The sequence below is a fragment of the Odocoileus virginianus genome, unplaced genomic scaffold (assembly GCF_023699985.2).
Source record: "Odocoileus virginianus isolate 20LAN1187 ecotype Illinois unplaced genomic scaffold, Ovbor_1.2 Unplaced_Contig_20, whole genome shotgun sequence".
NCBI lineage: Eukaryota > Metazoa > Chordata > Mammalia > Artiodactyla > Cervidae > Odocoileus > Odocoileus virginianus.
Genome location: NW_027224337.1, coordinates 1186212 through 1211599, shown reverse-complemented (window position 1 = coordinate 1211599; position 25388 = coordinate 1186212). Strand labels below are relative to the sequence as shown.

Sequence of the window (25388 nt, the reverse complement as noted above, 5' to 3'; positions counted from 1 at the left end):
CTTTTCTTTATAGTCTTACTAGTTGAGCTGTTTAGTTGCTCAGTCATGTCCAACTCTTTGCATCCCCATGGACTGCGCACCAGGCTCCTCTGTCCATGGGATTCTTCAGGCAGGAATACTGGAGTGGGTTGCCATTTCCTTCTCCAGGGGATCTTCCTGACCCAAGGATCAAACCCACATCTCTTACATCTCCTGCATTGGCAGGAATATTCTTTACCACTAGCGCCACCTGGCTGAAATACAACCAATTTTTTGTATGTTGACCAGGGCGCAGCACCCTTGCAAAGTAACCTCACTTACTCTAGTAATTTATCTGTATTCTTTTTATTTTCTGCAAATATTATCCTCATAATGTGTGATTATCATACCAGTTTATTTCATGCTTTCTAATTCTGTATCATTTATTCTTATCCATGATGTACTCCAGGAGGTCCATCACTATGTTCAAGTGATGTTGGTAGAAATCTTTGAATCATTCTCAGACTTGAAGGAAGAACTTTCAGTGTTTCATCACTTGGTGTGATATTTGAAGTGAGGTTCTGATTAATGGTCATCAGATTAATAGTACGCTCTACTTGCTATTACTTGTATTATGAATCGAATTTGGAATTTTGTCAAATACTGCTTCTGAATTGAGATGATCATATATTTTAAAAAATTCTGTCAGTGTAGCAAGTAAAAGATTTATTTGTTTTATATGTGAAATCAACCTTAAGTTTTTGGAATAAAATCAGCTTAGTTGATTTTACCTGTTTTACATATTGGTGAAATCAGTTTGATAATATTTTGTATAGGGCTTTTTAATCTGTGCTCATGAGCAAACATAAATGATATCTTCCTATAAATCTTCCTTTTCCCACACAATGCAGTTTTTTAAGTTCTTCTCATGTTGCTCTGTGTACTATAACTCACTTTTTAACACTGTCTTCAAATGTTCTAATGACTTATAGCCCAGAGTTCTTACTATAGCTAAAAAGGCCCTGTCTTGTTTGGATTCCAGATATCTCTTGAACACTCACCCCTTTTACACACACCCTTCCAGCCACACTGTCCATTTTGCTATTTATTGAATATTCTGGGTATGCCCCTGCCATTGTAGTATTTCATCTACCTGGAATATTATTTCCACAGATATATTTATGGCCCACTTCCACACTGTATTCCAATCTCTGTTCAAATGTTAGTCTATCAGATTATCTTTCTCTCTAGCCAATACTTCTTATTTTTCCTCCTAGTACTTTCTGCTGCCTTAACCATGCTTAGTGTTTCTTCAAGGAACTTACCATCACCTTTTAGATTACATATTTATTTATTTATATAGTTATTGTGTATTTCCCTGCACTTCCAAGAGAGCAGGGACTTCTCTGTCTTAATACTGTATCCCTGATAGTACATACTTGCATCCAACATCTGTTTAGTGTTCCAGTGTGTATCTGTTTAGAACATTTAGCTTAGCCATTCCTCTAAAGACCTTTAGATTATCCAAGTCCTTGTGACTACAAACAGTTTGGGGAAGGATTTTCTTAATAAGTGTTCTCTTAAATGTAATATGAGTCTTTGTTCCAGATTTCAAGTTAATTGGTTAGGCCAGTTATCCCACAATTAACAACTCTAAAATCTGAACAAAATACAAACAAAAACCAACTATTTGAAGGCCCTGGAAAGTGAACAGGAGCAGGCAGAAAGCAGAGGAGAATTTAACCATGAAAAACTTTAGCTGCAATGGGTAAGAATTGTGATCTTTGTGGTCTTTCTGTCTGAAGGTTTTCCTTCCCCACCCCATTTTCCAGCCCCACCCTATCCCCAAGTTCCAAAAGCAGAAAACCACAGCCTTACTTGCTCAGAATAGCAGAGGACAGAGTTCAGGACTGGTGAAACTGCTGGAAATGTAAGAGCCTGGAAATCTTGGAAGAGAGAGAGTGGTATAAGGGGTGAAACCAAAATATGGACATGAACTCAGCCCAAATCCTTGGATGACCACTAAATTACACATGCACAGTGGAGACTCAGGGGGACCTAGCAGAACTAGCTGGCAGAATCCAGTGAGGAGTCTACCTTTGAATGATAGAAATACACTGGGGAAAGGTTTGCAAATTAGCTGCTTTTTTGCCTGAGTGCATTCCTCAATCCACATCCAACTTGGGATGACAGCTAACGTGTCACAAGACAGGGTTTGGCAATGGAGAAAAGCTGGAAATTTAAAAGGAAAGTCCCAGAAGTAAAAGAACTATAGAGGAGATGTGCCCCTAAATCTGTCCAAATCTTTGACAAGTGACTAAATTGTATAAATGCAGGTGAGATGCTTTGAGGCTAGACTGAAAAAGCAGCTGTTGGAAGCCAAAAAACGTAAGCAGGTGTATCAACTGTTGCATACATATTCCAGGAAATATGAAATTTGCATTTTGAACCCACCCCCCCATCCCAAAAGTTCTTCTATAAAAACACCAACAACAAATTGTCAGAACATAACAGAATGCGAATTTCCATTTGGTTCTTGTAGTTTCTATGTTTCTACAGCATATTATCTATAATATCCAGTTTTCTCCCCAAATTACAAGACATGCAAATAAACAGGAAATTATAGCCCAATTATAATTATAAAAATATGAAATTACAAGCAGTAACTTATACTCCAGGTAAAAAAAACTCAATAGAAACTGACTCTAGTGGGCTCTGATATTGGATTTAGCTGTCACATAGTTCAAAGTAGCTGTTATTAATGTGTCCAAATAATGAAATGAAAATATGTCTAAGAAATTTAAGGAAATTAAGGCCTCAGTGAATACACAGATGGGGAACCTTGCCAGAAACATAGAAACTACAAGAAAGAACCAAATGGAAAACATCAGTAAAATTACAAACTTCTAGCAGGACTAACAGAGAAAAGACACAAATTATCAATATCAGGAATGAAACAATAAATACCACTATGGACTGTGTAGACAGATACATAAAGATAATAAAGGAATGCTGCAAACAACTCTCTGGAGGTTTATTTAACAACTTCGTTGAAATGGAACAATTCTCCTCCCCCTAAGGACACCAGAATACAATTCATGCAGTATGAAATAAATAGCCCTGTAACAATTAATGAAATTAAATTTGTAATTCTAAAACTCCTAAGAAAAAAATCTCCAGGCCTTGATTGTCTCACTGGGGTATTCGACCAAATGTTTCAAGAGGAAATAACACTGATTCTTCATAATCTTTTTCAGAAAATAGAAGGAAACACTTCCCAATTCATTTTAAGAAGCTATTGCTCTGATACCAAAACCAGAAAGAGAGAATGTAAACACAGACCAAAATCCTGATTAATATAAATGTAAAAATTCTTAACAAAATGTTAGCAAATAGAATCTAGCAATATATAAAAATATCTACCATGGCCCAGAAGAGTTTATTTCAGGAATGCAAGGGCTGCTTCAACAGTAGAAAATCAGTCAATGTAATCCACCATATTTAAAGGCTAAAGAAAAATTACAGGATTACATCAACTGATGATAAACAAGGATTTGGCAAAATTCAACAACCATTCATAATCTCAGAAAACTACAGAGGGAAACTTGTTCAACTTCATAAAGAGCATCTATTTTTAAAAATCTACTAACATACTTAATGGGTTAAAAAAAAAAAAACAAAAAACCTTAATGTTTCTCCCCTAAAACTGAAAAAAATGCAAAGGTCTCTACTTTTACCATTCTTATTCATAGACAATTCCAGGGAATCTACAAAAAATTCCTAGAATAAGTGAGTTGAGCATCATAAGATAAAAGGTAGACCACAAAAGTTAACTGCTTGTCTATACTGTTTCCTGGTGGCTCAGACAATAAAGAATCTACCTGCAATGCAGGAGACTGGGGTTTGATCCCTGGGTGGGGAAGAGCCCCTGGAGGAGGAAATGGCAACCTACTCCAGTATTCTTGCCTGGAGAATTCCATGGACAGAAGAACTTGGCAGGCTGTAGCCCATGGGGTCACAGAGTCGGACACGACTGAGCAATTAACACACAAAAATTAATTGCATTTTTATACACTAGAAATACACATGTAGATACTAAAATTTAAAATACCATTTACATTTGCTTGAAAAGAAATTAAGTACTTAACTATAAATAATACACTTGTAGGATTTCTATGCCAAAAACTGTACAGTGGTGATGAAAGAAATCAAAGATCTGAAAAAATGGGCTTCTAGGTGGCACTAGTGGTAAAAGAACCTGCCTGCCAGTGCAAGAGACGTCAGAGATGCTGGTTTGATCCTTGAGTGGGGAAAATCCCATGGACAAAGGACAATCCATGGGGCTGCAACGTGTTGGACACGACCAAAGCGACTCTATGCTTGCAAGCAAATAAATGGAAAGTCACCATGTTCTTGGATTGCAAAAGCAGTAAAGGCATCAGTTGTGTATCCACATGGGTATAGAGGTTTAAACACAATTCTTATCAAAATCCCAGCATGACTTTTTGTAGACATAGATAAGATGATTCTAAAATTTGTATGGAAAGACAAAAGAACTAGAATAGGTAGACAGTTTTGAAAAAGAAGAACAAAGTAGGAGGAATCAGTTTACCCAATTTCAAGACTTACTACATAGCTACAGTAATCAAGACTGTGTGGTATTAGTTGAGGGGAGTATAGATACAAAATCAATAGAATGGAGAACCCAGAAACAAACCAACACAACCATGCCCTGCTGATTTTGACTAAAGTGCAAATACAGTTCAATGGGGGAAAGATAGCCTTTTCAGCAAATGGAGCTGGAGAACTTGAACATCCACAGGCAAAAATAAATATATACATACATACGTAAATCTTAATCTGTCTTGACCTAGTCTCACACCTTGTACAAAAATTACCTCAAAATGGATCATGGACTTAAGTGTAAAATGATAAAATAATATAGTGGTAAAACTCTTAGAAAAGAAACACAGAAGAAAGTCTTTGATATCTAAGGTGAGGCAAAAAGTTTTAAACTTGGCATCAAAAGTATAATTCATAAAAGAAAAAACTGATACACTAAGATTTCACCAAAATTTAAAACCTTCACTTTGTGGAAGACCCTATTAAGATAGGAAGCTACAGACCAAGAGAAAATATTTGCAAACCACATATCTGACTAAGTATCTAGAATATATAAATAACTGAAAACTCAGGAGTCAAAAGCCTGATAGCCTTATATCTACTAAAGAAATTGACTTTGTTGTTAAAAACTTCCTCAGCAAAACAACAAAATCTCCAGGCCCAAATGGCTTTACCGTGAAATTATATCAACCACTTAAATAATATCATCTGACACAAACTCTTTTCGTAAGCAGAGTAGGACCGAGCACTTCCCAGTTCCTTTTGTGTGAGCCTAAGACAAACCCAGAAGCAAAATTACTAGGACATACTATATTTAATTAATTTCACTAAGTGCTGCCAAATTGCTCCCCAGAATACACTAATATACCCATCTACCAACAATACATAAGGACTCTTGTTTTCCACTGTCTACTCAACATTTCTTACATTAAAAGCAGTAAGAGTGCCACAGAGAGAATGGATTCTGGAGACAAATGCCTGGATTCCATAACTGGCTCTGAATATTTTATAATAACTATAAAGGGAGTATAACCTTTAAAAACTGTGAGTCACTATATTATATACCTGTAATTTACATAATATTGTACATCAGCAATATTTCAGTTTATAAAAGTGCAAAAGAAGGTATTGGTGGGGGGGGGGGGTTGACTTGCAAGATTGTTAAAAAGATTAAAGGAGATAAGCAATTTGAAAGTGACTATTCCAGTACCTGGCATAAGGCATGTAGGATCTGCTCCCCAGAATGGGTTAATCTGTTCAATCTAAAAGGAGTAAACATTCAAAAGACCCATGTCTCTACATCCAGTGTTGGCACCAACCAGTCTTCCATCAGACTCACACTGCCCAGGGATGGGCTAACTGTTCATCCATGACCAAAGAGGGGCCTCCTTCACCCGATTCACATACATCTGGAGAAAGCTGTATTCAGTGGGGACACTCGAATCTCCTTCTAATCAATGGTTCAGATCCTCAGGGTTGATGGTGACTTCAGTTCAGTTCAGTTGCTCAGTTGTATCCAGGACTCTTTGTGACCCCGTGGACTGCAGCACGCCAGGCTTCCCTGTCCATCACCAACTCCTGGAGCTTGCTCAAACTCATGTCCATCGAGTCGGTGATGCCATCCAACCATCTCATCCTCTGTCATCCCCTTCTCCTGCCTTCAATCTTTTCCAGCATCAGGGTCTTTTCTAATGAGTCAGCTCTTCGCATCAGGTGGCCAAAGTATTGGAGCATCAGTCCTTCCAATGAATACTCAGTACTGATACTAATGGTGACTGATGGTGACTGTGCTGGATGCTTACTCTGTTCTTCCATGAAGAAAAAATTTCAGTGTAAGGTAATGCTGTTCCATGCAAGAGGATTTGTCATCTTGAAGTTTTTAAAAGTACTCATTCAAAATACCATTCCTTGCATGGCTCTCAAGCACAGGCTCATAGTCATATGGTCTAAAATGGGTCCAATTTTCTCTCCCAAAGTGAGAAAAGTATGTCAAGTAGAGTAAGAACTTGAAAACTGAGTAAGAGTACACTTTACTCAAAATCAGACCCAGATTTTATTTGGTTATAATACTACAGACTAAATCTTAAAGAAAGAAATGTATATAAACAATAAAGGTAAAAAACAAACTGACTCCAATTTTGTGATGTTGAATAACTGATTGAATCTGTATCTCAGTTTCCTGACCTGTGGTATGGAATAATAATATTATAGTACCTAACTTATAGCTACCAGGGCTTCTTAGGCATTAGTGGATGGACTGGCACTTTCTTTTTTTCTGTTTCAAACATTTCCCATATATATGCTATTTCTGACTAAGGATTTTCAAATTGAAAAGCTGAAAAAAATATGTTTCAGGTGAGCTGCAGAACACTAGTCAATGAAATTTTTGGTCTTTGGATTATTAATTCATATACAGTACAGAGCCAGATCACAGATTTCCTCACAAATTTGGATATGCAGATAAAATTTAGCTCCTTTCTCAATTACTGATCTGATATTCCTCACAAGTCTCACTCCCATCCTCCCAGAAGAGGCTAGAAATAAATTTTCATTTGCTCACTTTGAAATACATTCTAAAATTCTGAGCATTCTACCTTTGTTCCTCTCCAAAGTGGCAGCTGGGTGTTGCAAGGAGGGCTTGTGTGGCATTTTGATGTCAGAAGAAATGGGTCCCTGGCCTAATACTGACTCTTGGACATGCACACGCTGGAATCCTCTGGGTAGGGTTGGCCTAGTTCCACACCTGGGCGTCCTGCCAGAATTTGCTTCTAAAGCTCATGAATTTGTGGTCTTGTCTTTTTCAGCTGTTGGGGCCTTTTGCCCCTCCCTGCCAACTTGGCCTCCTCTCAACAACTCTTGTTTGCTGCTGCAGACCCCAGTGATTCTCTGCCTCATATTCCCTCGAGCTTAACAGATCTCTATTCAGTTCCTACACTACGCAGGGATCAAGGGACACTTCTTCCTGTCCATGCCACTCTGCCTTCTTATTGCTCTTGTGGCCACAGTAGGTCAGTGTTGCAGAGTAGTTCCCTTCTAAAATCACAAGCAGGGGAAAGAGGAAAAGCCTCTTTGCCCTCAGTACCTCAGTTTACTTCTAAAGTCCCAGATCATGTTTATTTTATCATATTCCTCCTTCCCTTGACTGCACTTCTTCATCCCCTACCCCTCACCCCACCACCTGATCTTTCAGGACAGGATGGGACATATCTCTTCCCTTTGTCACATGTCTTACTTCTTCCTTCCTTTCATTGTTTGAGACTTTACTTCCCTAATGAGATTTTTTTTTTTTAAGCTTTAAGTTTTGTTTTGTTTTGTTTTTGCCACACCATAGGACATGTGGGATCTTAGTTCCCTGACCAGGGATCAAACCTGGGCCTCATCAGTGAAGCACAGTCCTATTCACTGGACCACCAGGGAATTCCCCCTGAGATTTTAATTTATCTGATAGACAATTTCAACTGTGAAATTGTTGAATCTGGAATATTTTTACACTCAGTCATTGTATTTGGGCTACACTGTCACTTGCTACTTATAACCTATACTTGTCTAAGTTGGTACTTTTAACCTCTGATTGTCTAAGTTTAATAACAATTTGCTGTGCATAATTGAAAAGTGAATTTCAGTCAATTATGCATCAGTAAAGATGAATTTAAAAAAAAGAAATTCTAGGTTTAAAAAAAGAATACATTTTGGTCTAGAGAATGATGTGGATTTATAGAAAATTTTCTGGTCTAACCCATTGCAGATGGTTTTACTTGTGTATCACTATTGTTCCCTGTTCCCAATGGGGAAAATAGTATTGATGGACATATGGTGCATATAGACAATAGTACATATGGACAGAGAGTTCATTTATCCAAAAGGACTTCTTAAATACTCTGCTAATCTCCTCACCTGAAGGAATAGCCATGTCCCCGGTTATAGAAAAGGGAAGAGTTTCTGAAGAAAGAGGGAGCTTTTGCCTCTTTGCGCAGCCTGTGTTAAAGGACATCAGCCACACTGCAGTCACTAGCAAGTGGGGTAGCTGAAGAGCCTGTGCACTGATGCTCAGTATACATCTCTGCATTTCCTCCTGCCACATAGCTCGTACCTAGTCATACAGCAAGGGAATTAATTTGTACCTAGTAAATTCTGGTGCCTGGGGGCAAGGAGAGGAGCTGGTGTTGGCTTTTAACTGGTGTTGTCTGCTACACTCTAACCCAGCTTTTATCCAAGAGGTTTGAGCTGGGGTAGGAAGCAATCACGAAACTAATAGTAACTGAACATATCAAAGCAGAATTCCTGATTCTCTACCTCCAACCTGTCTCTCTCTCAAATTTCTCATCTCACTTAATGACACCATGATCCACCTAGTTGCTCAAGTCATCCTAGATTTGCCCTTTTCCCTCACATTCAATCTTGTCAGTAAGTTCTGCTGGCTCTGCCTCCAGAATATTTCCTGAATCCATCAATTCTCCATCTCCATGGTTATGACCTTAGTCCAAACTCCATCATCTCTCACTTGATTTACTTCAATAACCTCCAAACAAATCTTCCCTCTTCCTACTCTGGATTTCCTTCCATCCATCCACCCACCATGGGTTTCCCATGTGGCACAGTGGTAAAGAATCCGCCTGCCAATGCAGGAGACACAAGAGACACAGGTTTGATCCCTGGGTCAGGAAGATCCCCTGGAGTAGAAAATGGCAACCCACTCCAGTATTCTTGCCTGGAAAATTCCATGGACAGAGGAGCCTGTGGGCTATAGTCGATGGGTCGCAAAGAGTCAAACACAACTGAGCAACTGAGCACACATACACATCCACCCAGCACAGAACAGCCAAAATGATCTTTGAAAAAGATAATTTCCCTTCTAGTACTCTCCAGTAGATTCCTTCTTATACTTTTAAAAATACAAGCTCATCATCACGATCTGCTCTGGTTTATATACCTTTCCATACTTTTGGCTCACTCTGCCCCTCACTCACGTGTTATAGTTGCATGTCCTGTTCCTTGAACACCCCAGGTTGTTCTTGCCTCAAGCTCTTCACATCTGCTGAAGGCTCTATCTGAAACATAGGTACTCCTAGATTTTCTCCTCCTAGATCTAGCAGACCTACTCCTAGATCTTCAAATAGCTCCCTCTCAAATATTCAGCAAGCCTCCCTTGACCACCCAAACTAGATTAACTGCTCCCCTCCAGTCACACTCCAACACATCAGCCTGTTTTGTTTTCTTTATAGCACTTAAAAATCATCAAATTTAACTCATTTATATGTTGGCCTTTTTATTGTCGCCCAGTATTAGAACAACCTCATCAGTGCCTGGAAGAGCACCTCATTCAGAGGAGGGGTCATAAATGACCATTGAAAGAACATAGGACCTTGTGTCTTATTGTGCTTTTGTTTCTTCGTGTGTGTGCTGAGAATCCATCTTGTGGGGATGACTAGCTGGGCAGAATTGGGGCATTCCCAGGCACTACTAACTGCCTGAGGAAATGATCTTGAGTTCTAATGTTCTCCCTTTAAAAATGTCCCTTGTGGGTTTAGCATGGAGCTGAGAGCACAATTGTGAGCTAGGTGGCGATTCAAAGTCCTATGTGTTAGCCATCCTGAGATCTGCCTAGCCCCTTGGAAACAGGACTAACCCCAGGTCCATCTCTGCACAGTGTCCCCACTCTTGCCTCTCCCCAAGTGCCAGGCACACACCCTCTTCTACCTTCAGTGTGAATAGACCTCTTTCTCAGATGTACACACAGTTTTTGCCTCAGAGTGTCACTTTGTCTGTGTGCACACATCTACATCCCTTATAAGTCTCAGAAACGTTTCATCAAATCGGTCCAACTTTATTTTGGCTCAGGACAACGGAGGGCTGCACACGTGGACTCTCCGTTGGATGCAGGTGGCGGGGCTGAGCTTGGTGGGCAGGGGCAGGTGCATCAGGACCTTCCTCCCGTGCAGCCTAGTGGTGCCCAGGGGCCCTTCCAAGTACACAGGACAGGAATACACTGCCAGGCCGCCTCGGGGTGGCAGGTCATTGGCCCCTAGGGCCTGGGCACTGACGCTGACGGGAGGCAGAGGGCTGGGTTGACTGGAGGAGCTGTCCTGCAAGGCCCCTGCTACCGGGTCCCACTTGGCATTGTGAAGCTGTAGTCCAATCAGCAGCAGCCCCATCTCTGGAACTGTGGGATGTGGGCTGTTCGCCACCTGGGGGCGCCAGAAACTGGTCAGGCAAGGCTAAGAAACTAAGGGGTCCCGGCTGAGTCGGATCAGAGAAGCAGGTGAGCTACTGAGGAAGTAGAACCAAGAGAAGCTAAGGTGAGGGGCTTAGCTACACTGCGAGGTGTAACCAGGGATTTGAAGGAGCAGAACTGGAAACGAAGGGGCAGCATGAAGATACCTGGAAGTGCAGAGGACTGATCAGCTCCTGACGTTTGTAGGGGAGCTGACTGGAGCTGGAGACTTTGCAAGCTAGGAAATTTGTCGGGGCAACCACAGCAAAGGTAGCTTCCCAACGCAGGGACAGCAGCAGGCGGCGCGGGTGACAAAAGGCTGACAGGTGAAAGATGCGCTCTGGTACTTGGGTTCCCACACCCAGGTAGCGAACCAACAGCTGCCCACGGCGCGACAGCTGCCGCAGCCAGTGCCAGGGCGGCTGCGGCCCGGCAGGCGCGTGGGGTCGCCAAGGCGGGGGTAGGCGGCCAGTCCAGAGAGCCCGAGCCACCGCGGCACAGCGCCGGGCGGCACACGGAGGCGCTCCCTTCAGCTGCTGCAGCAGGCAACCCAGGTCCCTCTGCAGCGCGCCCACCAGCTGGCTCAGTTCCAGCACCTCCATCTTGAGGAAGCCCTCCAGCGGCAGCGGCGCACTCAGCCCCAGCTCCCCAAACCCCACGCCGGACTCCTCTTGGCGCGTGGTCTCGGTCAGCTGAGCCTGCAGTGACTCCAGCCTCCGCTTGGCTTGCGCTAGGCGTTGCCGCAGCCGCCTTTCGGCACGCCGCGAGATCCCGCGGGCCGCGGGCACCCAAGTAGGTGAACACCGCTGCAGCGCACTCAGGATGGCGCGGCTCTGGCGTCGCAACAGCCAGCTCTGGGAGCCAACACTCAGTCCGCAGATCCGGGGTTCAGGCGGTGAGGGCAGTAGGTGCATCTCAGCCTTGCACTCCTCCAGAGCATCCAGCTCTAGTTCTTACGGGTTGGAGAGGAGGGGTGAGAGACAAAGACCATTTCTTTCCACCCCAAAACCAAGGAGTAGGCCTTCCTCTGACACTTGAACCCATCATTATTCCATAACTGTGTGAATATCCTCCTTTCTATACCTTTACTGGTACCTTTGTTATCTTTCCTTGAGCAAGGTGGCTTTACTGTGCTGCTTCCCACCCCAACACAGATACCTGACTGCAGCTCACCTGGGCTGGGCATCAGAGTGGCCAGCAGATACTGAGGTGTGTGTGGCTGGGCTCCATTCCCGCTGCTGGAGCTCAGGCAGGCTCGCGTGAGGCTAGTCAGGACCTCCCTGTCCTTGTCATCTCCCACAGGACCCCCGTAGAAGACCGAAGCTGAGGGTGAGGTCAGAGCCCCTCAGTTTCAGCCCCTCCCATTTCCACCACCTCCCAAACGGAAGTAGTAGATTATATCCCATCTCAGTGCTCCCCCAGCCCACTCCCTTCTGGGCTCTCCTAGGAGCGGGGACAGGAGGAGTCTCACCGGCCAGCTCTCTCATGGCAACACTAGGATTGCTAAGGCTGGCCCACAGCTGGTCTTGGATCTGCAGGACGTGGGTCAGGGTCACTTGACTCCTGAGGGTGGAGAGCAGGAAGTCGGGTTTCAAAACTGTCTATATGCTGAGGATTTTCACATCTTTCTCTCCAGCCCAAACTTCTCTCCTGAGCTCCAGACCCATGAGGCTTACTAGGCATTGCCACTTGGCACCTCAAATTTCCTTTCAACTGAAATCATCATTTCCCCCCACACCAGCCACCCAGTTGTCCAATGCCGAAATCTGAGACCCATCCTTGACTCTTCCTTCTTCCTCACCCCATATTTACTCTCTCCCCACTGTGACTACTCTAGTCTCAACCACTTATACCACGATCTCATTTCTCGATACTGCCAGAGCCTCTCAAAACTATTCTGCTTGCCTCCAGCCCACCCCATCTGGTCCATTCTCCACACTGCTGTGGGACTGATCTTTCCAACAGACAAATGGGATCATGTTTCTTCTATTTAAAGCCCTTTAGTGGCTTCCCACTGTCCTCAGAATCCAGTCAGTCCCACAAGCCTCTCCTCTCCCCACCGACCCCCAGCATGTCCACCTCAACCACACTGAAGCCTTCTCGCTCCTGCTAAGCTCAGTCCCCTCTGCTCAGAAAGGCCTCCTCTCCTCCTCATCTGCCCCTGCTGTCAGGACTCAATTCGAAGCAAGATTCCCAAGTCCTTGGAGAAGGCTTCCTTGACTTCTCCTTGCCCTCATATTTTGGAGCTCCCCAGAGATGAATCCCAGCATGTGAAAAATATTCAGTGTTTGCTGAGAGACTGACAGAACAGGATGGGTGGGGGGTCCCTCACCAGTGCCCCCTGTGAGCCTGCAGCTTCATTCCATAGAGCTGCCGATGTAGCAGGAGGCCATGTAGGAGAAGCAGAGGCAGCACCCTGCTTGGGGGTTGCTCAGAGAATCCTTGCTGGACTAGCTCCATATTGTCGACCAGGACATGGCCCAGCTCCAGGGACTGGTCCCAGAAAACAGGCATGGAGTGCTGAGTGAGCACAGCTGGGGAGGAAGGAAAGTGCTGGGTCAGCACAGTGCAGTTATCCTCTGGTCTCCAATCCAAGAGCCTATGGGGAAGCTCCTTCCTCACCTGGTAAGGAAGCAGTAGCTTCTGCAGACACAGTAAGCCAAAGACGGAAATCCCTGTGGACAGCAGCCACATTCCCATTTTCTTGTTGAGCAAAAAGCAGGTCTAACTCCAGGTCCGAGACCTCTAGGGGTCAGACATGGGGCTGAGATCAATTGCTGGACAGGGATCAGACTTGAGGCTAAGGGGTCATACAAAGGGGATGAGGGGATAGACCATGAGACCCAAGTTCAGGCTCAGGCCCAAGTGCAGGATAAAGTCCTAGAAGTCATCTCTAGACAGCAAACCCACCCTTGGCTCCATCCAACAGTCCCAGTAAGGGCTGTAGCAGCTCTTTTGGCCAGTGAGGCATAAGATGACAGTTCTCCAGCACCAGCCATTCCCCCCTGAGCATAGCCTTATGGAGAGAGCTGATCACGATGGAGACTGGATCCCAGGTTTCAGAGCCCAGAGCTATCACCTTCAGATGCTTCTTCCCCTGGAGACCAACAACAAAATGGCAGAGTAACTCAAAGAGATCCTAGGATGACCCAAAGGACCCAGAGTAATGCCACAGATAACCCAGAAAGTCCCTGAGGGTCCCTGAGTAATCCAGAAAGATCCATGAGAATGCTGGAGGGGCTGGGCCCACCACCCACCCCAGCCCTAAAATCCCCGTCACTCTATGGCCAAGAGGCTAGGGCTCAAACCTGCTTATGTCTGGCAGCCAGTTTCTGGATCACGGTCAGGTGATGCAGGGTGGCAGTGGGATGACCGGGTGGTGGCAACAAGATCAGTATGGGCTGAGTAGCCTGAGTATGTTCAAAGGGGATGGTGTGGGCACTCAGGTTTTCATCCAGGGGCCGGCCCAGGAGGCTGGTGGTGAAGGTGGCCAGGGTGCTGACCAGGCACTCAGGTCGCAGCACACGCCACAGGATCAGCTTCTGGAGGAGGCTCAGTGGGTGAGCCCCTGGCCCTGGTGCAGGGCCCAGCACGCTGGATGATAGTGACAGGTAAGCCTGCCAAACACTGGCATGGCCCGCCAGGGATGCACACAGCCCGGCAAATGGAGGCAGCACCTCTAACATCTCACATTCGTGCCAGGTTCTCAGCCCTAGCCAGGCTGGTCGAGCCACACCTGGGGCTGGTTTTTCACAGCCTGTGCTGGGAGAGACTGCCAGTCCAGGCCAGAGGGCCAGCCTCTCCAGCTCTGGCGCCTTCCTTGCCACTCGCAACAGAGCCAAAGCACCCAAGACGGCCACCAAGGGTACTCGGGTCAGGCCCAGTGTCGCCACAGTGCTGCCTAGGAGCTGGTGGGTCAGCTGCCTCTTCAGCTGCAGCAGACGGCAGGTTACTTCCTCCCGCCGGTGAATCTCACCCTTTATGCTGTTCAGAGCCCGCTTGGTGGCAGCCAGACAATCCTCTGGACTCATACGGAAAAGTGGTAGTAGGTTCTGCAGTGAGTTAAGAGCCTTTATGATGGTCATGCCATGCCAGGCCACACGCCGATAGGGTGCCCACAGTGCCACCTCCTTCAGCTTCAGCTCTTCTAGGTCCTCTAAATGGGCCCGCAGCTGACACAGCTCTGCCTGGGCCCTCACCACATCTCTCAGGAACTTGGCTGGTTTCTGACGCCGTGGGCCCTGGAGCAGTAGCATCGTCAGCAGCCGCTCCTACAAACAGTCACTTTATTGCATGGATCTGGTCCTTCTCCACATAGTTCCCCGGTCAGTGACATTCATCTCTACCCCCATACCGGGGCCCATCCCAACCCATAGACTGAGTCCCCAAGCACCTCAACATCCCCTGCAGCTTCCCAGGAGTCCACGAATCTGATGGTCAGGTCCCACCAGTGGGTCTCGAGCTCAGGACGCTCCGTGCACAAGATTTCCCGCAGCATCCGTTCTTCTAGGATTTCCGTGTTCACGCCCAGGTCCAGCACATTCAGCCCCTTCAGCAATTCACAGCCTAGCACTTGGAGTCACGTGGGAGAAATGCTTAACTCCTTCCCTATGGCAGAGCCAGAGGTGCGGGGCCCAGGGAGTGGCTACCAGCTATGGTCCGGAGCCCGCTCTAGGTCAGATTAGTGAAGCTCGGGCCCTGGTGTGTCCACAGAGGTGTGCTGGCAACTCACCCACTGGGCCTCACCTTTTTCCAAGGCATTGAGGGGGACAGTAGTACTCAGATAGAGGCAGAAGCCAGGCTGCACCTGGGGTGGGCTCAGCTGTTCCCGCTGAAGTAGCCACTGCAGTTCTGGGCAGTCTAGGCCCAGCTCCGTGTTGGTCAGCAGCACGGGCAGGCCTGCGCGGGGGAGACAAGGACACCTTACCCACCGAGTCTGGCTCCAACCCAGGCTTCTTCCAGAGGATTAGTGCCTAGGGTGAAGGTAGGGGCGGAGGTCAGACTGGGGGTTGAGAGGCCTGTGGGGCCACTGAGTAGGGGAGGACGCAGGAGACCTTGGGTGGAGGGCATGCGTTCTCACCACGGGCAGCTGCCTCCTGGAGCTTAGGCCCCAGCTCTGGGCTGGCGCCTGAGAAGATTTGGAGCTCAGGAGGGGGCAGGGACTGAGTTTCCTCCTCATCCTGCTGTTCTTTTTCCTCTTGCTCCTGCTGCCCTTCCTTTTCCTCCTTCGTCTCCTTGATTCTCCTTTCTTCTGCCTTCTGCTCCTTTGTTTTATCATACTCATCACTATCATCATCTTCATCTCCCATGTTCTCCTCTTTAGACTCTCCTTTTTGATTTCTCTTAAAGCCCTTCCCTGTGGCAGGAAGATGAAAAGGCGCTCTTTTCAGGGAGGGAATCGGGCTCCTGGGGAGCCCTATTCACCCAAGGACTCCAGCTCATGAAGGAAGGTCTGGTCTGCAGGAAGACACCTTAGGAAAGTCACTTAAACTCTCTACGACTCAATTTCCTCATCTGCAAAATGGGTTGATATTAGTGCATTACTGACACCACATAGGGTTCCTGTGACGATGACGTGAAACAACGCACAGAAAGCGCTCCACTGGCACCTGGCAAGCACTTAGTAGAGGGTAGCTCCCAGTAACTAGAAAATTCCAGGGAGGGGTTCCAGTCACCCCTGAAACTAGCTCCATTTCTGCCTTTCTGTAGGTTGGCTAGATGAGTCAGTGCATTTCCCTTTTTGCCTGAGCTAATCCTGTCGCTAACAACTAGAAGAGTCACCACTAGCATAGAGATCAGTGCCTGAAAGTAACAATTTGTAAAAGAAAGTCCATAAACTGTGGCCTTGGCCACAAACATGGGCAGTGCTGTGGACACAGGTGGTTGGTTAACCAACATCTATCTGCAATCCCCTTCTCTTTTGCCTCCTCTACTGCAGGAGCTGGAAAAGATGAATAGTTTTTTGTTTTGTTTTATGTTGGGAAATTTAAGAATTTTAAGTTTTTAAAAAAATTAAGTGTTTAAGAAATGGGCAAGTAGAGGTTGCCAGACCCACAATCTGATGTGTTTGTTTCCTATTGCTTAATAAATTACCACAAACTTAACAGCTAAAAACAACATCCATTTATTATCTCTCAGTTTGGTAGGTTAGAAACCTGACCAGACGCTCTGCTCAGAGTTATACTGGGCTAAAATGGAGACTAAAATCACGAGTTGCAGTGCTCAATGGGGACTTGGGTGTTCTTCCAGGCTTACCATTTTATGGGTTTTGTTTGTTTGTTTTTGTTGTTTTATTGAAGTACAGTTGGTTTATAGAGCTGTTAGGTTCAGGTATACAGCAAAATGATTCAAATATATATATATGTATATTCTTTTTCAGATTTTATCCATTATAGGTTATTACAAGGTATTGAATATAGTTCCCTATGCTATAAGTAGGTCCTTGTTGTTTATCTATTCTATCTATAGCAGTATACATTAACATCTTCTAATTCCAAACTCCTAATTTATCCTCCCCCTCCTTTCCCTTTAGTAACCATAATGTTATTTTCTATAAATATGTCTGTTTTGTAAATAAATTCATTTGTATCATTTTTTTAGATTCCACATATAAGTGATATATGGTATTTGTGGATCTGGCTATCCAGATTTCTGGAAGATCTTTTATTTTTCTGATAAAAGGGACAGATAAAAAAAAAAAAAAGGAACAGATATTGGCTAGGAGCACCTCTGACATGATGCTTAGAGGGATAGTAGCATTTGATAGCAAATACGGTGACTTTAAAACAATAGAAATTTATTCTCTTAGTGGCCTTGAGACCAGAAATCCAAAATCAAGGTGTTGGCAAGATTGCACTCCTTCTGAAGGCTTTAAGGAAGATTTCTTTCTTGCTTCTTCCAGCTTCTGGTGGTTCTAGGTAGGCTCCTTGGCTCATGGCTACATAACTCCTCTGTCTTTCCCTTCACATGGCCTTCCTCTGTGCACCTATGCCTTATCTTCTATCTCTTATAAGGACACTTATCACTGGATTTAGGCCAACCCTGGAAATCTAGGATGGCCTCATTGCAAATCCTTAATTATATCTACAAAGATTCCTTTTCCAAAAAACATCACATTTATAGGTTCTGGAGGTTAGGACGAGGATACATCTTTCGGGTAGGCACCATCCAACCCACTACAATGTGATAAATCACTATACCAACGGTCATAGGTCAGAAAGCTAGATTATGGGTGCTTGGAGGCAACACTGAAGCCCTATACCTGCTTATCCCAGTCCTTTTTATTGGATAAAAAGGACTTATTCAATAAAATAAGTCCAATTTTTTAAGCCATGGTGAGTGGGATTTTTGTTACAGGTAGTAAGCGGCAGTGAGGATTTCTCTTTTCCTTACCGGTAAGGTGGCTAGGCTATGTGTAGCTAAAAAGCTGGCTTATCTCATGGGACTTGGCCCCTGGGCTCACTGAACTTTAGTGGACTTAGTAGAAGATGCTGGAGCAAGCTGGCTACACCTCTTCTTAGTGAAACAATCTCCAGAAAGAACTTCAAGGGAATTCCTTTCTTCTCATATCAAGCAGTGTTAGATCACACATGATCAGATACTCATGCACCTTGCCAACATAAAAAATGATTCTGTACATCATATCACATGGAATAGGAAATCACAGGCTATTGGAAAATCAGGGATGCCTCCAGATTCATCACAAGCACTTCTCTCCCTGCATTCTCTGCCTGACAGGAGTAGTCTCTCTCCCCCTTTGGATTCACATACTTCGAAGTAGGGGCTGCATTCCATGGCCAGGAGCCTAAGCCTAAGCTCCCCCCTAATACTATTTTCTTACTACAGCCCTGAGGTGAGGGCCAAGGTTTAGGTGGATGACAGTTACAATAAGGCTTAGTGGAATAGGTGGAGTCCCCAGAACCAATGTTAAGAGACAGAAGCCAGAAATTGGGGCTTAAATTCAACAATGAGAATATAGCAAGAGTTCTGGCATCAGTTAATAGAGTCTTTACAAATGAAATCTGGAGGGGAAAAGAGAGATTTTAGGGGATTAGCCAGAAATTCCCCCATCTGGTAATAAGTGTTCGCTTAATTTTACAGCACATCCTAAGCCCCCATACCCATTCCAATAGGAAGTGGACATTTACTGTATAACAGCTACCAACAGGGTACTCTTGCCTGACCTTCCTCTCACAGATACTTCTGGGGGACAATGGGCAAGGAAAATGATACTGTTTATCAGAACTCAGGGCAGCTGAACCGGCTGTCCAGGAACTCACTCCAGTGAATTCAATTAGCCAGTGAAATGATGCTAATCTTTTACCTTCTGTCTGGCATTGCACAGTATATGCTATAGACCAATATAATGTGTATTTCTCACCCTTTCCAAGTTTCTAAACAGAATTTTATTAGTTATCTTGATTTGATTTTGCTTCTCTTTACTTATCAGGTGTATTCTTAAGGTGAGATTCACTTAATCTAGGATAGTTTACAGAACCACCATGAAAAGCCATATCCAGATCTGATCAAGAGATTATTCAGAGTTTCAGGACTCAGAATTGGATATGGCAGCTAGATGTTTCTTTAGGGTGTCTCTTATTAGAGAAGGGGTAAATTAATTTATAGCTACACATGTGCTAGCTGTATAGTGGATGTTTTTGTAATGGTGTATGAGCACAACAGAAAGTCATATACTGGACAGCCAAGGGATGGACTGTAATACTGACAGCAGTAAGACACTGGTAGTAATAATGACTACTGACTCAATAGACATGAATTTGAGCCAACTCTGGGAGAGAGTGAAGGACAGGGAAAGCCTGGCATGCTGTAGTCCATGGGGTCACAAAGAGTCGGACATGACTCAGCAACTAAACAGCAACAACAAATAATGACTAATGTTTTTTAGAACTTATTATACATTAGGCACTGTGTGAACTCTTTTTTAATGAATTATCTTAATTCTCACAACATTTTATGAGATGGCTATAAGACCCTGATTTTATTAGCAAACAAACTTAGGCTTTCAGTTCAGTTCAGTCGCTCAGTCGTGTCCAACTCTTTGCGACCCCATGGACTGCAGCACACCAGGTCTCCCTGTCCATCACCAACTCCCAGAGTTTACCCAAACTCATGTCCATTGAGTCAGTGATGCCATCCAACCATCTCATCCTCTGTCATCCCCTTCTCCTCCTGCCTTCAATCTTTCCCAGCATCAGGGTCAGCTCTTTGCATCAGGTGGCCAAAGTATTGGAGTTTCAGCTTCAACATCAGTCCTTCCAATGAACACTCAGGACTGATCTCCTTTAGGATGGACTGGTTGGATCTCCTTGCAGTCCAAGGGACTCTCAAGAGTCTTCTCCAACACCACAGTTCAAAAGCATCAATTCTTCGGTGCTCAGCTTTCTTTATAGTCCAACTCTCACATCCATACATGACTACTGAAAAAACCATAGCCTTGACTAGATGGACCTTTGTTGGCAAAGTAATGTCTCTGCTTTTTAATATTTTTTAAACTTAGGCTTTAGAGAGATTAAATACCTTGCCTTAGGTCACACAGCTAGCAAAATGCAAATATTTGACCCATGTAGTCTACTTATAGAGCCCCGGTTACAGACCACTTTATTATACACCTGTTCTAGAAGTCTATTATTTTCACCAGTACAACCCTCAGCCCCTTCCTCTGGGAAATAAACACTCTTCCTTCCTTCCCCTAGGAAATGCTCCTTCTGATGCTCTACCCAGATGGGTCCCTGATCCAAGCAGAATCAATGGAAATATTTCCCCAGAATTCCTGATAAATTTGAATAGGAAAGCTCTGAGTCATAGTCCAAGGTTCTAATAGTGCTGAGCAGACCAGGAAGTGGAAATTACGGTCAGCCATATAGATTCACAATCATTGCAGTATGGGCCCAAAAATATACATGTGACCTGATTTATTAATATCATATTGGCTGAAGAAATCTGGGATACCCTGGCCATGAATATTTAGTGTCTTCATTGTGAAAGGGAAGAGTGCATGTGGCTGAGAGTGTGGAGCAGCTCAGATACCAGGAAGTGTTGTGTTTATTATCCCTGGATTTACCTGTGCCCTTGGTGGAACCGGTGGCCAAACGTCCAGCCTCTTCCAGAGGCAGCGGCTTCAGCCAGATGAGGGCCTCATTGCCGGGGTCAAGCAGCAGGGGCCAACGGCAACTGAAGTAGTGAGTGCGACTTCGCAAAAGCAGCGCTGCCAGGCGGGCTGACTTTGCCTGGGGCTTCATGTCTCGGTCCCACTGGAACTGTTCCGATTCGGAGCTCAACAAGGACACAAGGCTGAAGGGAGAGCGTGTGGAGAGCAGGGGATTCTTTGGCAACGTGGTGACAGATTTCTGCATCTGCTTCAGTGCCCGCGCCACGTCATCTGGGCCCAGCGGCTCCTGACAGCCCCTGCAGAGAGCCAGCCACTTGTCGAACAACTCCTGGCGTCGCACTGGTGGGAAGGGACCCAGGTAGTTGATGGCAGCTGAACACAAGAGGGCATCTCCGAGCACCGTGGAGGAGTGACCCTTCAACTTCTGGTGTGGAAGGGAAGACCAGGTGTAGGCCGGTGGGGAGGGCAGAGGTAGACGGTCTGGCGGAGAGGGAGGGAGGCAGGGTGTGGGGGGAAGCATGCAAGGAGGGCAGAGTGGGACAGAGGGAGGTAGTGAGGGCATGGGGAGGGGCAGAGGAGTGGTCTGCAGTGCAGAAATGAGCTTTGGGGGGCAATCTAGAAGGAGCTGGTTACCTGGAGCTCCGTAGTCCAGGAATGCATAGGCATGAGCAGGGCAGCCTCAACCGGCCACTTGTGATGTTGGCCACACTGAGCCTGCCCCAGATTCTCAACCACACGCTTGTGAGAATCTTGGGCATTTTCCAGATTCTTGGACAGGGCCAAACTGTGCTCTAAAAGCTCCTGGGCCTGGAACTGGTACTGGCCCAGGCGGGCCTGCTCCCGAGCCAGTGTCATCTCCACCTGCCGCAGCAGCAGGCCTGTGGGCAGTCCTCGGCGCTGTGCCAGCCCATAGCACAGAACGGCCCAGAGCCAGGCTGCCAGGCTTGCTACAGGTATGCTCACTGCCCGCAAGTCTGCATCACTCATGCCTGGAGCTTTGAGAGCCAGGTTTAACTTGATCATCTCTGCATCTGTCATCTTCTCTTTGGGGAAGAACACCAGCTCCTGGGGGAGTGTGTGTTTAAGAGGGGTGGGGGAAGACATGGATGCTCTGACCTTGCCCCAACAGCCTCGCTCTGCCAAGTTGCTGCTTCATGCCTCCATCTCTCCTCCTCCATGGAGCCCCACATTTCTTACCTGATAAAAATCCTCAGAGCATAGCAGCTGCTTGGCGCTGGCCCAGCCTGTCTCACAGTGGAAGAGCTCACACAGAGCATCGGTCACCCGGACCACAGACTCTGCTGGTGCTCGATAACTTCGTATCTCCTCAAAGTCAGTCACCCGCAGCTGGCTCAGGGGCCCCAGAAATGCCTTGCCCATCTAAATGAGGAGAGACATGCAGCTGAAGTGAGCTCCCAGAATTTCCTCTCTTCCTTCAAGGTATTTCCAGGAGGGGTCATCTTCTCCTAGGGTCTCCAAGAGACCACACCCCAAGCCATCCTATTACCTCTGCCCCAGGAGACTCCATGATAAGCCAACCCATCCTCTCCTCTGGGCATCCTACGAAAGGTTGTCCCCTTTTGAGAGGGGATCAGTGCAGGGCAGGTGGTAGGAAGAGCTCACCTGCTCTAGGAAAGCCTCATACTGAGCCTTCAGGGCATCCCGCTGCTTGATCAGGTTCTCAATGAGGTTCTCCTGCTGCCGACACTCCGTCAGCTGCCGCTTGTACAGAATCTTGATTTGGTCTATCTGATGATTCAGTCTGCCAAGGCTCTGTGAACAGAGTTTAGGCTCTGCAGCTCCAGATTGTGAGCCAGGTGGGACTACCCCAAGGGAAGACCCCACACGGGCTTGGAGTCAGGCATACTCCTGATAGTTGTATGACCAAGTTGACTGTTAGGGTGACCAAGTTGAATTCCAAGTAGGCTACAGATACTTGCTGAGCTCTGAAACTGTCATTCTCCAGTCTGTGAGTTATGCATCTACTCAGGCAGCCTCACTGAGTGGGTTGGGTGCTTCTGACCTACCATACAGGCCTAGGAAATCTGAATCCAAAGCCTCCATGCTGAACCACTGGGTGATAATCTATCTTACTTGACCCTCTAGTGGCATTTGTCACAGAAGCTCCTCCCTGTTGGAACATTCTCCTCCCTTGACTTTCATGAGACCATGTTCTTCTTTGGCTTCTGTGGCTGCTCTTCCTCATTCTCTTCCTCTGCTATCCCTTAAATATTTCTCAAAAAGTTTTCAGGGCTGCCCTATCTTATCATCTTTTTGTGTACCTCCCTAAACTCATGGCTCTGATTATCACTTATATTTTAACAACTCCAAATCGTTATATCTAGCCAGATTCTTCCCCAAGACCCACACCTCCATATCCATCTGCTTAGTGGGAATTTCCTCTTCAGTGTCTCACAGACCCCTCAGACTCCACATATCCAGAAATGAATGTATTTGGTTATGGCTCCTCAGATCTCTTGAAATCCTATTCATCTCTTCATGTATTCTTTTCTCAGAGATCTGTGGCAAAATACATCCAAGTTTCCCAAGGAAGAAACCTGATGGTTACCCTGACTCCACCTCTTCTAGTCCCCAAAATCAAACCCATCTTCAAGAAAGGCCTTCCTGTCGTTGTTGTTGTTGTTTTTAGTTGTATTTGTTTTTATTTTTGTAAGACAAAGAGAGAGAACGGACGGAACAGGGCCCAGCATCATCCCCCAGAACAGCTTCCGAGTCACACACTTGCCTGGATTCATTTCGAAAAGGCAGTTTCAGGGTCCACGTTTCAGGAGACCCTCCAGGCTGTCTATCTCAGTGCAATCAGCTGAAAAGAAAAACCTCCCGTCTGTTCACCACACAGAATGCAAAACAAACCTGTTTGGAAAATGCCTGCCCTTAAAACAAGAGTGAGGGCTTTCAAGATGCATTAAACACAGAATCTTCCAGGAATCCAGTTGGCTGCGGCTTCAGAAAACCAGAAGCACAGAATAACTTTTCCAACCATAGAACTGCTGGCTAACAAAAAAAAACAGGAGGATCACAAGGTGACAGGCAGGGGGTCCTCCCCGACCCCTGCGTCTTCTTTTTGTTCTGAACAGTCATAAACTGGAGAGAAGGAATGCAGCCTCGGGGTGGGAGCAGATGCTCGGGGTGGCAGCTTAGTCTCGGGAATGGAGGAGTGGCTCACTGTTTGCCCACCTGCCTGCCTGGCTTCTTTTCTGGTTGACCTCTGCCAGTCCTGGGGATCGGCCCCGGCCACCGAACACATCTCGTCCGGAGCCCCCCATCCCGCGGCCCTTCTGCTGCTGCTGCTGCTGCTGCTGCAGGCCACCGCGGCCACGGCCCTTGGCCACCACCTCCTCCTTGACCATATCGATGATCTCGTCGGGGATGCGCAGGTACTTGATGGTGCTGCCGCGGATGTAACACTCGGGCATCCGCCAGAATTTGTCCCGTCCCTGGACGTGCAGATCACCTCACGCAAGTTGATGTTCATCCAGTTGTCACTCACCAGGTGCCCGTTGTATGTCTCCCCGTTTTTGAGCTCCACCAACACTGGGTGATTCTGAGCCGTTTTCAGCAGCGACAAGGGACGCATGGTGTCGGCAGGGACCGGCCTCCCCGGCCACTTCCGCCACCGCCGCCGCTGCTCACGTTCGGCCTTTCTGTTTTATCTCCGAGATGTCTCTCGAGTTTACTTCCATCCCCCACACCAGGGCTCACACCCATGCTCTCTCGCTCCTGGCCTTTTGCACTGGCTTCCTAACTCCTACTCCCCCTCCTCTAATCTGCTTTTCATGCTGCAAGGCTATTTGGTTGTCTCAAAGGCAAATATCATATCATCATGTCTCTTAACACTCGCCACTGTTGCATTTGGTTTACAATACCTCCGTGACCAGGAGGCTTCTGTTCATCTTTCCAACCTCATTTGCTTTTCCTCTCCCAGCAGTGTGCTCTCCAGCCATTCCTGACTTTCAGTTCCCCCAACCTGGCACACTCTTGCCTCTGGGCCTTTGCACCTGCTGTTACTTCAGCCTGCGACATTCTTCCCACCCCCCCTTTCACACCAAATCTCACCTGACCTTCAGGTATCAACCTTGATGTACTTCCTTCTTGTGTTTACATATTTAAGGAATGCTTTTGGTGCTTACCAATGCCTCTGTGCTACACACTGTGGTACTATGCTCTCTCTAGGAAGTTTTTTTACTTCTTTTTTATTTTTTTAAATTATGAAAAGATGATAACACATTTACTAGAAACTTGGAAAATACAGAACAAGGTTACATATAGTTCCACTGTATATTACAATTATTTTTCAAGTAGATAAATTAAGATTTTTAGTTGGAGTTTCAATATCAAGCTCTCAAAAATTAATAGAATAAATATACAGAGAAGTAGAAGGATATAGATAGACCTGAAAAGCACTATGAACCAATTCAACATAAGACTTATACAATTTTAGGAAGT

General features: G+C 45.8%; 2 protein-coding genes across 18 annotated transcripts in view; one reads left to right on the top strand and one right to left on the bottom strand.

Annotated features, from left to right (window-relative positions):
• RRP8 (ribosomal RNA processing 8) overlaps positions 1-25388 on the top strand; it is a 52706-nt gene that overhangs the window by 13004 nt on the left and 14314 nt on the right. Inside the window, exon 7 of one of the 10 annotated variants that reach the window (XM_070464219.1) lies at positions 23438-24151. The exons of the other annotated variants lie outside the window; for them this stretch is intronic. Within the exon in view, the coding sequence (XP_070320320.1) occupies positions 23438-23749 (312 nt within the window). The 3' untranslated portion in view covers positions 23750-24151. Of the gene's footprint in view, positions 1-23437; positions 24152-25388 lie in introns of those variants that run through there. 10 annotated transcript variants of the gene reach the window in all.
• The window catches only part of DNHD1 (dynein heavy chain domain 1), a 70616-nt gene continuing 55612 nt past the window's right edge, over positions 10385-25388 (bottom strand). For 6 of the 8 annotated variants that reach the window (XM_070464210.1, XM_070464211.1, XM_070464212.1 and 3 more), the window contains 15 exons: positions 22545-22694; positions 22119-22301; positions 21555-21986; positions 20874-21345; positions 15873-16148; positions 15539-15691; positions 15186-15364; positions 14101-15063; positions 13703-13889; positions 13415-13537; positions 13125-13326; positions 12264-12355; positions 11966-12115; positions 10960-11744; positions 10385-10766 (listed from right to left, as the gene is read on the bottom strand). In XM_070464210.1, coding sequence (XP_070320311.1) covers positions 10416-10766; positions 10960-11744; positions 11966-12115; positions 12264-12355; positions 13125-13326; positions 13415-13537; positions 13703-13889; positions 14101-15063; positions 15186-15364; positions 15539-15691; positions 15873-16148; positions 20874-21345; positions 21555-21986; positions 22119-22301; positions 22545-22694 — 4698 coding nt within the window. In that variant the 3' untranslated portion in view covers positions 10385-10415. Of the gene's footprint in view, positions 10767-10959; positions 11745-11965; positions 12116-12263; positions 12356-13124; positions 13327-13414; positions 13538-13702; positions 13890-14100; positions 15064-15185; positions 15365-15538; positions 15692-15872; positions 16149-20873; positions 21402-21554; positions 21987-22118; positions 22302-22544; positions 22695-25388 lie in introns of those variants that run through there. The other 2 variants (XM_070464215.1, XM_070464217.1) reach the window with 2 other exon arrangements.